At 37.2% G+C, this 13,915-nt stretch overlaps 1 protein-coding gene and 1 pseudogene across 1 annotated transcript; both read right to left on the bottom strand.

The window, feature by feature from the left end:
* Window positions 1-5,447: 5,447 nt before the first annotated feature.
* LOC127178060 (leukocyte elastase inhibitor-like) lies at window positions 5,448-6,757 on the bottom strand (annotated as a pseudogene).
* A 483-nt stretch (window positions 6,758-7,240) lies between these two features.
* LOC127178054 (leukocyte elastase inhibitor-like) lies at window positions 7,241-12,559 on the bottom strand. Its single transcript, XM_051130683.1, has 9 exons — window positions 12,546-12,559; window positions 11,801-11,911; window positions 11,547-11,723; window positions 11,304-11,468; window positions 11,069-11,215; window positions 10,874-10,991; window positions 8,561-8,703; window positions 8,305-8,472; window positions 7,241-8,082 (listed from the first exon to the last, which is right to left on the bottom strand). Exons 3-9 carry the CDS (start codon window positions 11,712-11,714, stop codon window positions 7,675-7,677), a joined length of 1,317 nt encoding a protein of 438 aa, XP_050986640.1. The 5' UTR covers window positions 11,715-11,723; window positions 11,801-11,911; window positions 12,546-12,559; the 3' UTR covers window positions 7,241-7,674.
* Between the last annotated feature and the right edge of the window lie 1,356 nt (window positions 12,560-13,915).

The raw sequence follows: 13,915 nt of genomic DNA, 5'->3' as shown, positions 1-13,915 counted from the left end.
ATTCGTGATCCAGCTTCACTTACAGCAGAAATGAGTATACGTTTTTTTTATGAATCTCTGCAATCACCTTTCCTAATAACATGTTAGTTTGCAAGTTCCGCACTAAATGCAGCTAAAGTAAACAAGCTTGTCACTCCACAGAGAGAAGAGAGGGGCGGGGCGAGCAGAGCTCATTTGCATTTAAAGGAAAAATCCATCAGAATGGCTTGTTTTTTTTTTTTTGCATTTTGACAAGGTAAAAACGGTGTTGTTTTACACTACCATTGAGAATTTTTAACCAAAGTATATTATAGACTTTTCATTAAGACCCTAAAGAATCATATCAACTTGTGGAAAATGGGCATCCGATGACCCCTTTAATATCATAAACAAACTTCCAAAATTATATGGTTTGAGTCTTACCTCAACAAACTGGTAGGATTGGTCTCCGTAGAGGCGGTTGGCAATACTCAGCAAATACGGGACTCCTGGTTTGTTCAGTTCACTCATGAGCTTGTTGAAGCTGGAATGAATTTGGTCCGTTGAAACATGAGATCCTGGAGTTGTGCAGGGTCTAGGAGGAGTGGTAAAGCCCAGGACCTACACAATTTTGTAAAATCCAAGTAAGCTTTAGAAATTTTTATTAGAAAATGTTTTCTTGCTTGTTTGATGAACCGTAAACAATTGTGCCAGATGCCTGTGCAGGGTTCCTGATTATCACCAACTAAAAATGATTTTAAGTCAGTTATTTCTGTCTTTTGCTCTATGTGTGTCAGACGGAGATATCAGTTTACATTTTTTGCCACAGGTGCATTTGAGCTTAATTTTTCAGGTTGCTTTGTTGAATAGATTGCAGTTGTCGAATATACGTATTCTGAGCAACTGGCCATAAAAAGTGCATAATTGTGAGATCACCTTCAACATCTGCGCCGCTGTGTTTTCTTTTGCTCCAAGTGACACCATGGCCAGAGCCGAGGAGACGCTGATCGGAGAGTAGAACACATTTTTTGAGGCGTTTCCTCCACTGATCTTCTTGAACAGGTTGAGAGAAAATTGTGTGTTTGCAGCAGACAAGCACTCCATTTTCACAAGCTGAGGAAGAAATAGCAGTTGTTTGAATAACAGCAGATCATCATCATTAACACTAGTCTACTTTTCATAAACAGAAATTCATAGAGTTCAGTAAAAGCATTACCTGGAATAATCAGCAGAAATGAAGTTTCTCAGTGTGTCCGAGTGCGAATGAATCAACACCTGTGGGTGTCAGTCTAATAAAGGGATGCCTCACCCTAAAACGACTAACCTTAAATCCAAATCCAGCTTTCCTGTACAATACAAATTATTGTTTCCAATATTAATTGATGCACTTATCTACTTAAATTGAGTGATTCATTCTTTATTTCACTCATTGTTTACAGTAAATGACGAGTGTCTAGGTGAATAAACAAAAGCGGAATACAAGAAAAGTGAATCATAATTGTTTAAATTATATTTAGTTATGTTTAATCACAATCTGTGTGCAAACTTACAATGTATTTCCTGATAAGGGTGGAAGCAGGTGTCTCTGTGAAACTTTTTAAGTAGTGTAATAAAAAACCAAATGATAAAATAATAATCCTCGTAACCACAAACTCCAAGTGCAACTGCTTTTCTAAACAACATTTATTTAGTTACACTTGTTAATGCGTCATGTTGTGATCGTGATCTGGGTAGTTTTTACTAAGGTGGGCATGTCAGATGTTTGGTTGCATAAAACAGGTCATGTATTGTGAAGACATGCCTTATGAAACACCTTTTTCGTGCATGATATAATTATATAATTACAGTCAAACCAAAAATTATTCAGACACTAGATATAATTTTTGATATTTTTTTACACTACAGACACTAAAATTCATTTGTGTAAGGATAGTAAAATAAATATTATACCCAAAAATTCTTCATATAGTGGACTACCAGTAAACTGATAAAAAAAAAAAAAAAAAAAAAAAAAAAAATGTTTTACCTGACCATGTTTTGTTCCTTTCTATCAATGTTATCTGACATTATTAAGATGAATTGGTTCTGACACTATTTAACTTCAAGTTCTAGTCATATTTTATTACCATTTTTAACACTAGCGGATAAACTGTGATGACGTGAGAAATGTTGAAGGTGTCTGAACAAATTTTGGTTTGACCGTATATGTGACTATGGACCACAAAACCAGTCATAAGGGTCAAGTTTTTTAAATTGTGATTTATACATCATCTGAAAGCTGAATAAATAGGATTCGTGAACCCGCTTCAAAGTCCCGATCTGAATAAAATGATTCACAAACCTGCACCAAAGTCCCAAACTGATTTAAATGATTCATGAACCTGCACTGAAGTCCCCCTCTCAATCAAATGATTCATGATCTGTGTTCTGATGTTACGATCCGAGTCAAAAGATTCGCAAATCATCCTTGTGGGTTTGTAAATCTTTTGATACAAAGTTTAATGATTTGCAAGACAACTCCAAAGTCCAGATCTAAATCAAATGGTTTGCGAACCCACTCCGAGGTGCCGATCTGAGTCAAACGATTCGTGATATGGGTTCCGATGTTACGATCATAATCAAAAAATTATTTTTCAAACAAAAGATTATTGTTTCAGATTCTGACTTTTAAGTCCGAATCTGAAACAACAATGGTTACATACACATATAGTTGTTTGATCAAAATTATTGCTAGGGACAGTTTAGTAGTCGCTGGATATTGTTAGGTACTTGTTAGTACCCTAGCGTCCCTACAAAATTTTATGCCAGGGATGCGCAAATTCGGTCTTGGACAGCCACTGTCCTGCAAAGTTTAGTTCCAACCCTAAGCCTAATTAAACTGAACAAGCTCATCATGATTCATGAGTGACATTTTTTTTTTTTTTTTTCCGTTAAAGGGTTTGTTCACTCAGAAATGAAAATTAGCCCATTATTTACTCACCCTCAAGCCATCCTAGGTGTATATGACTTTCTTCTTTTAGATAAATCCAATTGCAGTTGTATTAAAAATGTCCTGGCTTGTTCAAGCTCTATCATGACAATAGGTGTTTCTCTTCAACAGGTCAAAAGAAGTGGAGCGATCAAAACAAAACAACGGTCACAAATTAGAAGTACAAAACAAGGATTTGTAAAGAAGAATGTTGGAGGATTTCAATATAAGCCAAGAGGACACTGGTTTTCCTTTGCTAAAGTATAAGGAAACTTTGCTTGTTGGATGATAGGACAGTGGAGACTGACAGGAAAGCAGAGATGCAGGATTGGCAAAGGACCCTGGGTCGGGATTCAAACCCAGGTCCCCCTGAAGCGCAGTTGTGCTATATGTCAGTGCGCTAACCACACAGCTATAGGCACTGACACAGTGCTTAATTTGAGCCGGATCATGCCGGATCCTGTTCCGGAAAATGACAGATTTAGGATTTTTGCATTCCGGCATTTGTTTTTAAAAATCTGGCATTAACAAGTGTATTAGATCCTGACAGTGTGTGCATGCGTTGCGATCAAATAGCTGAAACAAATACTCCACTATTTTTGTCATACAGATAAGAGTTAGACATAATTCGAAACCGCAATGTGTTTACTTTTTTTGCACACTCACAGTAAAAACAGAACATTTGTGCTTTTGTAAAATAAAGCAAACAAACAGGATGCATGTTCTGTCGTCTAGCCGCGCCTCACATGTGTTTTAAATTTGTTAATTATTTAAGTTTTATTAAGTTGGCTTGAGAAAGCCAATACTGATTTGCTATAAAAGCTTCTTCTCCTTCTTCTGGTCTGACTGGTCTGAAGTTAGTTGCTGTATGTTTTCTAACTGATCCAGCTTACTGTTTTTGAAAACCAGATTGTCAAAACCACCCCAAATCCCATAGACTTTCATTGAGGGGGTGAAAACTTTTAAACAAAGAGACCTTGAAGTGGTTTTGGCCACTTTTTAGTTGGTCAGGCTGGTCTTAGCTGGCTAATCTGGGAGACCTGCTGAAAGACCAGCCAAGGTTAAACCAGCTATTTTCAGCTTAAACCAGCTAAGATTAGACAACCAGTCTAGGCTGGTTTTAGCTGGTTTTTAGTGAATCAACTGGTTTTAGGTGGTTTTACACACATGTTAATCGTGCTAGCAACATGCTAACAATATGCTAGTAACTTCTTAATCATGTTAGCAACATGCTATTAACATGCTAATCATGCTAGCATCATGGTAATTATGCTAGAAACAGGCTAGCAACATGCTAGTAACTTGTTAATCATGTTAACAACATGCTAGTAACATGCATATCCTGCTAGCATCATGCTAGTAACTTGCTAATCATGTTAACGACATGCAAATCATGCTAGCATCATGCTAGTAACTTGCTAATCATGTTAACGACATGCTAGTCACATGCAAATCATGCTAGCATCATGCTAGTAACTTGCTAATCATGTTAACGACATGCTAGTCACATGCAAATCATGCTAGCATCATGCTAGTAACTTGCTAATCATGTTAACAACATGTTAATCATGCTAGCATCATGTTAATTATGCTAGCAACATGCTAGTAACTTGTTAATCATGTTAATGACATGGTAGTAACATGCAAATCATGTTAGCATCATGCTAATAACATGCCAATCATGGTAGAAACATGCTAGCAACATGTTAGTAACATGTTAATCATTCTAGAAACATGCCAATCAGGCTAGAAACATCCTAGTAACTTGTTAATCATGCTAGAACCATGCTATTAACTTGCTAATCATGCTGACAAAACTTTAATCAGCCTATAAAAATGCAAGCAGCAAGCTAATTATGTTAAAACATGCTAACAACATGTTAAATCATGTAAGCTATGTGCTAAATCACAATAGCAACATCAATTTTCATACTTTTACAACTGCTTCAAACTTTCAGGGTAGAATTTCTCAAGCCAACTCAAAGTTTGTTCTCAAACTAGTTTGTTGTTAATGTTATTTTAAAATTATTTATTTTAATTTTACATTATGATTTAATGTTCCTTCACTAACCCCTGTTTGGGAAACCTTGATGTAATGTGATGTTTAATGCACTTTATTTGTCAATAGCAATGAATGGAATATTTTCTTCTTCTTTTTTTTCGCATCAATGAATTGAGGTGCTACTACAGTAGCCATTTAATCCAGAGACTTAAGAAACAAGAAACTTTTTGCCAGAGACTTTATTTTTCTTTCAACTCTACCACAAGAGACCTACGACCCAATTTTCTTTAAATGAGTTCACTAGTGGAGCTCTAACAAAATCAATAAATTCAATATATAACTGAAATGGTTTGGGAGTTTTAGATACTGTTTTCCTTATAAAGTAACATATTAGTAGCATAAAAATGTTGAATACATTATTTCCAGAAACATTTTTCCCATTCTGTAGCCTGTTTTGTATCAGAACGCAGTGCTGTCCATTTACATGCAGCTAGTATTATCACTCCATCACTAACATCTTCAAGGAGAACAGAAGCGTCCATAAAACAGAATGCTATTAGAAGGATTATGACGGATGAAGAAAAGGAACGGATGGTCTGCAATAAAGCTTTTCGGATCTGTTGGCATTGAAGTTGTTACTAAACCGATACCAGTGGCTGCAGCCGCTTCGGTTCCTTCCTCGTTTACTTCAACAAAGGCTTTATGAATCACTGCAGACACCACTAGATCATTGTTGGGTGACATGCCTGAAAGATTCACCTTCCGCTCATCAAAAACATCCTCCATTCCCATGCTGGTCAGAATACTCTTCATGTCATAAGTTTCCTCCATCTTGAATTTGGGCAGAGATACTTGAACTTCCTCTCGAAACATATTGCTGGGTTTGGTCCACTCCATGAGCTTCTCATAGGTCAGTGCCTTTTCAAGCTGGATAACAAGAGAGAGTATTAATGTGTGTCTATGCAGCAACCAGCAATTCCAAATAATGAAAAAATGCATCATATAATCTCTGCTCTCTCACCTTCTGAAGGCCAGTGGTTTCGTCTTCAATCTTGTTAGGAAGGATGATCAACATACTGAGATTCTTCCCAACATATGGCAGCTCCAGAACCTGACTGTTCATCCCTGGGATGAAGGCCAGAGGAAACTCTGATTTCTTATTCATCATCTTCACTGGTTTAGTTTGAGTCTGCCAATCATAAAGATGTCACAAAAGAGCATGAAATCTTACCTTGTTCAGCTTGAACTGTCCATCTCTGATGGCTTCCTTTGAGAATTTCTTCTCCCAGTTCCCCTTGAAGTAGATGGCGTTCACCAAGATTAGTTTTGTCGTGACACTGACGCTTCCTCGTGGCAGCAAGTTCTTTATCTTTTCTAAAATTCAAAATGATATGTAGGATTGCTCTCCATAGAGGCGGTTGGCAAGACTCAACACATACGGGACTCCTGGTTTGTTCAGTTCATTCATGAGCTTGTTAAAGCTGGAATGAATTTGGTCCGCTGGAGTTGCGGCGCCGGGACTGGTGAAGCCCAGGACCTACACAGCAATATTGTGGTAGAATTGATAAAGATAACCTCACTGTTGTGATCATTTCAACATCTATTTTGAATGCACTGCTCAAATATAAACATATATAAAAAGCATGTAAGTCTGAGATCACTTTGAACATCTGCACCGCTGTGTTTCCTTTCGCTCCGAGCGACACCATGGCCAAAGCCGAGGAGATGCTGATCGGAGAATAAAAGATATTTTTTGATGCATTTCCTTCTTTGATCTTCTTAAACAGGTTGAGAGAAAATTGTGTGTTTGCTGCAGACAAACGCTCCATTTTCACAAGCTGAGCAAAAAAGAGCTGTAGTTTCCCAGTGTGTCTGTGTCGAATGAACTCAGTTATGGGTTTCAGTCTAATAAATGATGTCTCGCCCTAAAAAACTAGTTTTTAAGTCCAGGCTGTAAAATACAAATGGGTGTTTCTAATATTAACTGATATACTTAAATTGAGTGATTCAGTCTTCATTTCACTCTGTGTTTATAATAAATTAAGAGTGTGTAGGAAAAGAACCAACGCTTAATACAGGAAAGATGAAACATAATTGTATTAATTATAATTAGTTATGTTTAATCATAGTGTGTGTACAAACAAAATGGATTAGCTGATGAGGGCTGGAAGTAGGCATTTTTAGATAACAATAAAAAACTACAACTGCGTTTCTAAACAACATTTAGTTAGTTGCACTTACACACACTACATGTAATGATCATCTGTGTAGTTTTTACTAAGGTGAGCATGTCAGATAATGTGTTGTGGATACATGCCTCATGAAACACCTTGTTCATATGTGATATAATTATATAATTATATTTAAATATAGCCTATTATGTAGTATAATTATGCCAGTGAATTGAGATGCAACTACAGTCGCCATTTAAGTCAAGAGACTTAACAAACAAGAGACTTTTTGCCTTTTGACTTTATTTTTTTCTTCAACTCTACCACAAGAGACCTGCAACCCAATTTTCTGCATATGAGGTTGTTTACAAGGGGACTCTAACATTATTTGTAAATTCAATATATAACTGAAACGGTTTGGGAGTTTTAGATCACTTCCAGTTTCCAAAAACAGATAGATATTTCCCCATTTTGTAGCATGTTTTGCATCAGAACTCTGTATTTACATACTCAGCGGATTCTTTATTTATCAAAGGAACACATGCAACCAGATTAACGCTCCATCTTTACCATCTTCAAGGAGAACAGAAGCGTCCATAAAACAGAATGCTGTTGGAGGGATTATGACGGATGAAGAAAAGGAACGGATGGTCTGCATTAAAGGTTTTCGGGGGTGATGGCATTGAAAGTGTTGAGATGACAATGCCGGTGGCCGCAGCCGCTTCGGTTCCTTCCTCGTTTACTTCAACAAAGGCTTTATGAATCACCTTCGACACCACCAGGTCGTTGTTGGGCGACATGCCTGAAAGATTCACCTTCTGCCCATCGAAAACATCCTCCATTCCCATGCTGATCAGAAGACTCTTCATGTCATAGGTTTGCTCCATCTTGAATCTGGGCAGAGATACTTGAACTTCTTCTTGATGCATGATTTCACGTCTCGTCCACTCCATGAGCTTCTCGTAGGTCAGTGCCTTTTCAAGCTGGATAACATGAGAGAAAAAATGTAAACTGAGCCAAAACATGCAGTTATAATGGCCAGATAGATTAATTTGTAATTGCTAGTGTTGTAAATAAATGAGATTTTAATAACATATATACCTTAAGATGATATTTAAATGCTCATTCATTCCAGTGAGTGTTCATCTTATTATATTACTGCGAACAAGATCAAACGCAATATAGTATAATCTCTGCTGTCTCACCTTCTGAAGGCCAGTGGTTTCGTCTTGAATCTCGTTAGGAAGGATGATCAACATACTGAGATTCTTCCCGACATACGGCAGCTCCAGAACCTGACTGTTCATCTCTGGGATGGAGGCCAGAGGAAACTTTGATTCCTGATACATCATCTTCACTGGTTTAGTACGAGTCTGCCAAGCATCAATGGAAACGTCACAACTTCATTTTCATAAGTGTTACTGCACGAGCAGGGAAATCAACAAGAACATGAAATCAAACCTTGTTCAGCTTAAACTGTCCATCATTCGTAGCTTCCTTTGGGAATTTCTTCTCCCAGTTTCCCTTGAAGTAGATGGCGTTCACCAAGACCAGTTTCGTCATCGCATCGATAGATCCCTGTGGAAGCAAGTCCTTGATCTTATCTGAAATTCAAATGGACATTTTTCATATTAGGCATCGGTTTGAACTGATTCACATGTGAATAACACAAATGGGTCACCAAAAGGACTTTTAAATATCTGTCTCAAAGCTCATGACAACGTTTTACGGAAATGCAAACTTAATTGCCAAAAATGTTGCTTAATGTAATCCTACTATCAAAGTATATCAAAACTTTAAATTCTGAAGAGCTAACAGAGAATGTTCTCTGGCAAGTTTTCCTTAAAGTTATGAAAGAAGTTCACTTGTCATCCAAGATGTTCATGTCTTTCTTTCTTCTGTCGATAAGAAATTATGTTTCTTGAGGTTGTTTCTCAAGTTTAAACTTCCAAAAAGCAGTTTAAATGCAGCTTCAAATGGCTCTAAATAATCCCAACCGAGGAAGAAGGATCTTATGTAGCAAAACCATCGGTCATTTTCAAAACAAATCGACAGTTTATATACTTTTTTTAACCTTAACGTTGGTCTTGTCTAAGTCTGCATGAACTGTTTTTTTTCCGGTTCAATGTGGTCAGTTAGGGAATGTCGAAAAACTCTCATCTCGTTTTCTTCCCCAACTTCAAAATCCTCCTACATTGCTGCAGGAGTACCGACCCAGTGTTTACAAAGTGAACATGCAAAGAATAAAGATGAGCATTTGATGTTAAAAGTATATAAATTGCCACTTTGTTTTGAAAAATGACAGATCGTTTTGCTAGATAAGACCCTTCTTTCTCGACTGGGATCGTTTAGAGCCATTTGAAGCTGCATTTAACTGCATTTTGGAAGTTCAAACTTGGAAGCACCATTGAAGTCAACTATATGGAGAAAATTCCTGAAATGTTTTCCATAAGAAACATCATTTCTTATCAACTGAAGGATCGACTGGATGACAAGGGGTGAGTAAATTATTTGTAAATTTTGTTCTGGAAGTGGACTTCTCCTTGAGCAAATGTTCTCAAAATGTTAGCATGAAACATTACTAATACATTGCTCATTAAAAAATTTTCTAAAGCGTTTAGTTAACGTATTTTAAATGTTACTACTTGTTTTAGAATGTTCAGAGACAAAATTATAAAATGGAATGTTCCATTAACCTTTTAAAAATGTTTTTAAAAATTTTTTACATTTTTAATTTTTAAATTTTTAAAACTGGATGTTTTGAACATTCAGAGAACGTTCTGAAATAAAGTTTTATGGGACTATTAGCAAAATGTTCTTAGAAAATATTTTTGTTTGCTACCGCAATTCAAGAACCCTAAAAGGCTGAACATGGCCCTTGAAAAGTATATACATGTATATAAATTTATTTGTAGAGTAACATTAAAGGAGTCATCGGATGCTAAGTTCACTTTTACATGTTGTTTGAACATTAATGTGTGTTGGCAGTGTATGTACAAATCTACCCTACAATGATAAAAATCCATGCAGTGGTTTTTAATTAATCTGTAAAAATAATATCCCCTTTTTCAAATCGAGCCGTTCTCAGATGCCTGTCGGTGCGGCGTCACACCAACAGAGGCCGCTCCCACAATAGTTGATTGACATGAGCGTCTCACCTCAGACCCGCCTTAAATCATCAAATCATGCCGAAGCAGGAATATAAGTTAGATAAGAATATCTCTGATTGAGTGATTGAGGTGTTGTGTTGTTCCCGTCATTTACTCCTGACATCTGAGCCACTGAAGATGCAGTGGATTACATTTGTTTGTGAAGGGAATGCGCCTCCCGATCTACATAAATGCATCTATGTTCGTGCAAATCATTCGCGATCCAGCTTCACTTACAGCAGAAGTGAGTATAAAGGTTTTTTATGAATCTCTGCAGTCACCTTTCCTAATAACATGCTAGTTAGCAAGTTTTGCGGCTAAATGCACTAAATAAATGCAGCTTAAGTAAACAACTCTCAGAGCAAAGCTGGTCACTCTACAGAGAGAAGAGAGGGGCGGGTTGAGTGGAGCTCATTTGCATTTAAAGGAACAATCCATTAGAATGGGTTGATTTTTTATGACAAGGTAAAATGGGTGTTGTTTTACACTACCATTGAGAATTTTTAGCCAAAGTATATTATAGACTATTCATTAAGAACCTAAAGAATCATATCAACTTGTGGAAAATGGGCATCTGATGACCCCCTTAAAACTATAATAAGTACAGAATAAGTTCATGTTTTACCTTGTGTTTTTTTCTCCACCCATTTGTTAATATCAACACGTGCAGCGTCTGATTTCTTCTTAAAGTCTACCTTCTCCAGTCCAGCTTCATAGTATCTTTTTGCATCATTGAGGAATTTCTGTAACAAATCAAATCGAGTGAGCTGCAAATGAAATTAGAGTTGAGAACATTTCCAGAACCTCTAGCGAGTCTTACCTCGACAAACTGGTAGGACTGCTCTCCGTAGAGGCGGTTGGCGAGACTCAACGCATATGGGACTCCTGGTTTGTTTAGTTCGCTCATGAGCTTGTTGAAGCTGGAATGAATTTGGTCCTCAGTTTGTACTGCCTGAGCAGGAGATTTCTGTTTGCATCAGCAATATCAGATTTAATTCCCAAGACTACGTGCACCAGGTTAGTGTTTCATGTAAATACTCATGCTCATACTAAACCTTGAGTTCGGCAGGTATCTCAAACTTCTGGGTTTGTTGCGCCGTTGGTTGTTCAGGTTGGCTCTTGACTCCGCAGGGAATCTGGGGCTTCTGGGGCTTCTGGGCTTGTTGATGAGATGCTGGAGTCACAGCACTGGGTTCAGCAGGATTGTTAAAGCCCAAAACCTACACAGCATTGTTTTATATAAATACATTTTTAATTCTGAGCAGCTGGTCATACAAAGCATGTAAGTGTGAGATCACCTTAAACATCTGCGTCGCTGTGTTTCCTTTCGCTCCGAGCGACACCATGGCCAGAGCCGAGGAGATGCTGACAGGAGAGTAGAACACATTTCCTGATGCATTTCCTCTGCTGACCTTCTTGAAGAGGTTTAGAGAGAACTGTGTGTTTGCTGAAGACAAACGCTCCATTTTTTCAAGCTGTGCAAGAAATAGCAGTTTAAATAACATCAATAAATTATTTCATTTTGCATTTTAAACTGCAAACAGAAAAGTACCTGTACAAACAGAATTCAGCTGGAATGATCAGGAGAAATGAAGTAGTTTCCCAGTCTGTCCTTTTAATATATGAAGCCTCTCCCTAAACTATTAATCCAAGTCCAGCCTTCCTGTAAAGTGTAAATGAATGTTTCCATTATTTATTGATATAGTTATCCACTTGGAACACCATCAAACTGAATGATTCATTCTTTATTTCACTCCTTGTTTATCATAAAAGTCAAGTCAAGTGTGTGTAGCTGAATAACACAGGAACAATAAATCAAAATTGTATTGTTTACAATGAGACATTCGTAATCCTAATGTCTGTACAACCCAATAACGGATTAGTTCAGCGGTCAGGAACCTAAGGTTCACAAGCCACTCCTAGCTCTTTGACACAATCATGTCAAAAAAATCAGCCAATTGTTACCAATTACAATCTGTTGTACAGCCTATTGAAGTTAATAAACAGTTTAGAATAGTAATATGTTTATTTAATATGTTTGTTTGTATTAGTTTATATTTAATATATTAGTTTGTTTAAGAAAATCATGTAATTATTATTATCACCAACAGAGGGCATTGCGAGCTACACTGATTATTGTCACTGCTACTACACTGCAGCCATGAAGAACATCAAACGGATGAGAGAGGAACAGTATTATCATCATTTGTCAAGACATCGTTATCGTTTTCAAGGTACATACTAAGTAGTCATATTAAATTAAAGAAATATTGTTTGTATATACTATATAACAGTACCTGAACAGGGTGCGAGATTGTTTTCAATTCAATTCAATTCAATTCAAATGTATTTGTATAGCGCTTTTCATGATACATATCGTTGCAAGGCAACTTTACATCAAATTAAAGATTTTACAATATATTTAGTAGTATCTTACTAGTGGTGACTATGTCAAGATGATGTACATATAACAGAGATGTGTGGTAAAGATCAATTAATGACGTAATCAAACAGACAAAAAACACCATCAATTAATAGCAAAATTCGGTAGTGCTGTATGTGGTTTCAGGGTTGGCATTATCTGAAGTCCTCTGAGGGGTTGGCATCATCTCTTCTTAAGTGTTCTTGATCCAGACTGGAGCTTGTGAGTTTCTAGTTACCACGGGATGTCAGTCCCATGGCAGAAGACATGAGCTCAGAAAATCACTCTGGATCCCTCACATCCAAGTCATCATCTCTTTGAACTTTTACCATCTGGCTGGCGCTACAGAGCCCCAAACACCAGGACAACCAGGCACAAGAACAGTTTCTTCCCCCAGGCAATTCTCCTTATGAACAGTTAAATGTTCCCCCCATTGTGCAATAACTTTTTATTTATTAGTTACCACCCCCATCCTAGCACATCTCTACCTCTTTCTATTCTATTCTATTCTATTCTATTCTGTTCTGTTCTGTTCTGTTCTATTCTGTTCTATAGCACAAATGTACATACCACTTATTTATTTATTTCTCTATTTATTTTTCTAATTTTAGTCTACATATGTGCATTTTATTCTCATCTTATTTATCTAAGTTTTTCTATTTACATATGTGAGAGAGTGTGTCTGAACCCTGAATGTTATCCGGAAGGCTGTTCCAGAGTTTGGGAGCCAAATGCGAAAAAGCTCTACCTCCTTTAGTGGACTTTGCTATCATAGGTACTACCAACAGTCCAGAGTTTTGCGGCCTTAGGGAGCGTGATGGATTGTAGCGTGGTAGAAGACTAGTTAGGTACGCAGGAGCTAAACCGTTAAGTGCCTTATAGGTAAGAAGTCATATTTTATAGCTGATGCGGAACCTAATAGGTAGCCAGTGCAGAGACTTTAAAATTGGGGTAATATGATCATATTTTCTTGACCTGGTAAGGACTGCATTTTGGACTATCTGTACCTTGTTTATTGAAGATGCAGGACAACCACCTAGTAGTGCATTGCAATAGTCCAGTCTAGAGCTCATGAATGCGTGAACTAGCTTTTCTGCGTCAGAAACCGGTAACGTTTCGTAGCTTGGCAATGTTTCTAAGATGGAAGAATGCTGTTTTTGTAACATGGGAAATATAATTTTCAAAAGACAAGTTGCTGTCTAATATAACACCCAGGCTTTTGGCTGTAGTGGAAGTAATAGTACA

Source organism: Labeo rohita, chromosome 16, assembly GCF_022985175.1.
Source record: "Labeo rohita strain BAU-BD-2019 chromosome 16, IGBB_LRoh.1.0, whole genome shotgun sequence".
Taxonomy (NCBI): Eukaryota; Metazoa; Chordata; class Actinopteri; order Cypriniformes; family Cyprinidae; genus Labeo; species Labeo rohita.
Note: the sequence above shows the minus strand (reverse complement) of the source record. Positions and strands in the feature narration are given on the sequence as shown.